Source organism: Lipotes vexillifer, unplaced genomic scaffold (assembly GCF_000442215.2).
Source record: "Lipotes vexillifer unplaced genomic scaffold, Lipotes_vexillifer_v1.1 scaffold459, whole genome shotgun sequence".
In the NCBI taxonomy this organism is placed as follows: domain Eukaryota; kingdom Metazoa; phylum Chordata; class Mammalia; order Artiodactyla; family Lipotidae; genus Lipotes; species Lipotes vexillifer.
The window spans coordinates 2,623,682-2,626,075 of record NW_006769874.1 but is presented as its reverse complement, the minus strand read 5'-3'; the positions used below and the strand labels follow the sequence as shown (position 1 = coordinate 2,626,075).

The window sequence follows — 2,394 nt, the reverse complement described above, 5'->3', positions numbered from 1 at the left end:
TTTCCCTGTTTTCAGAGTCTTAGTGCACGAAGGAAAACAGGTCATGGCGGACTCAGGACCCATCTATGACGAAACCTACGCTGGTGGGCGGCTGGGTCTCTTTGTCTTCTCTCAAGAAATGGTCTACTTCTCCGACCTGAAATATGAATGCAGAGGTGGGTGTGAGAACATGATTCATTGGGGCCGTGGGTGGCACAGAGGATGGGGAAGGAACACATATTTTGCTTTTCCTTTTACAAAAGCTACACATCAGGGAAGTAAGCTGGTGGCCTGTCAGGCAGATGTTTGGTTTTGATCAGCCTGAGTTGGTTTTGTCTGTCAGTTTGTTTGTTTTAAATTCAGTGTGAATGTCTTCGGTAGGACAAACACTTTTAAGTTATTCACAGGCTCTACTTGTCCCGCTCTACTCTATCCCATAGTTTTTTATATTTTCTACACCTTCTGGGCTCTTAATGGCATTTTAGATTGCTATCTTTGCTAGAATAAAAGAAAGAAAGGAAGGAAGGAAAGAAGGAAGGAAGGATGGGGGGAAAGGTTCTCTTTAGTTATCACTCTAGGAGCATATTTGAATCAAAATATTATAGATCTAGAAGGGAACTTGGCTTCTATGTGGTCTAAGCCTGTGTCTTCATGTAGATATGAAAATATCCCTATTCTACAGATAAGGTAAGTAAGGCTCAGAGATCCTTCTCAAAAATCACACAAGAATGTTGATTTGTCTTCTTGATTCTGGTGAAGTGTTCTTTTCCCTATCCTTCATTCCATCCATCCACGCACCCATCCATCCATCCATCCATCCATCCTTCCATCCATTTATCCACCTATCCATCCATCCATCCATCCATCCATCCATCCATCCTTCCATTTATCCATCCATCCATCCACCATCCATCCATTCATTCAACCATTCACACATCCATCCATATTGTGGGAACCTTTTTTTAAAATAGAAATAGTGATATTTAGGTTATAGTTAAACAAAATAAAGCAAAACAAAATGCATGGTCCAATCTCCCAAATTCTGTTCACTGTGTTTTGCAGATGTCTGAACAAGATTTGCTGTATTTCCAGCAAAGTACTGTAGACGCGGTTACCCAGACACCTCAGTCCATCCCAGTGTTCCCAGCTTCTCTCTAGCAGACCTCCTGCCCTTGACCCCAACCTTGAGTGGTTCTTCACCTCCTGTCATCAACCCAAGCCCACGTGCCTTCAGAGGATGAATATTAATGGACACGAAAGATGAACATCCAACCCACTACAGGAAAAACAGTTTGATGATCCGTGACACTTTATGTGGAGTGAAAATCGAGCATGATATAACGTTGTTTTCTCTTGTGTGTTTAAAAAGAATGACGTTTACATATGAAATGTAAGTACTTATTTTATTTATGTGTATATGGAGCTGAAGGGAATATTGTGTATAAGCAATTATCATAAATTAAGCATTTATGCTTAATATTGCTACATTACTTCCAGTGCCTTAATTTTGGTGCGAGAGCACCCAAATCCTGTTAGGTCAACTATAAAGAAGGGTCAACTCAAGTCTGAATAATGCCATTTTCAGAAAGAGGTCAGGAGATACCAGTCACACATGTGGGATGTCAAATAACTAATTGGAACATCAAAAATAATTATGGGAATAAATGAATACCCCTCCCCCACTCTCTTGTCCTACAATGGAAGCCCTCACTGATGCTCTCTCGTCAAAGAAGGAATATCCTTGCAAAATGGCCCTAATGTGGGTGCAGACGTGGGCCTGGCAAAGCCTCGTCTATGTGAGGGTTTAACCTAGGGAAGTGCTGTCACCGTGGTTGGCCCCTCCAGCCATTGTGGACCTGAGAGAACTCGTGGCCAGTTGTCACTTGATTCCGAAGTCTGATCCCTAGAATCCTCGCTGGAGCTCCTTTCCAAGCTGCTGGGGAAGAGTCAGCAGGCAAACAAATCAGCAAATGCATTTTGGCATCTAATCCCTATTCTAGGCTTTGAAACTATGGACGGATTGCTTTTACCTAACTTGGTAACACATTCCATTAAGGTTCCAGTTATAAATGTTGTGCTAATATTTATTAAGTGAATATAGAATGCAGTTCCGTTCACCAATAACTTATTTTAAATATGACAAGTAGCACTTATGTAAGTATAATTATCTAAAAGTAAACATATAACTAGCCTATAATAATATAAAGATACAGTTACAGCAAAATATCTTCAAAATACAAGACTTTATAATATTATGTTGTCATCATAAAACATGCTGCAAAATGTGATAGAATAAATAAATAATAATGAAGAGTGTATAATGGAACCTTAATATATACTGTTGCCGGTGACTTTAATTCAGTATTTTTTAGTGTTATCTGCTGTACATAGGATTTTAAAGACTTAGAATGCCGA

At 39.7% G+C, this 2,394-nt stretch overlaps 1 protein-coding gene across 1 annotated transcript in view; it reads left to right on the top strand.

The window, feature by feature from the left end:
* THBS2 (thrombospondin 2) overlaps window positions 1-2,394 on the top strand; it is a 37,589-nt gene that overhangs the window by 23,813 nt on the left and 11,382 nt on the right. The window contains 1 exon segment of the mRNA XM_007445939.1: window positions 16-155. Within this exon segment, the coding sequence (XP_007446001.1) occupies window positions 16-155 (140 nt within the window).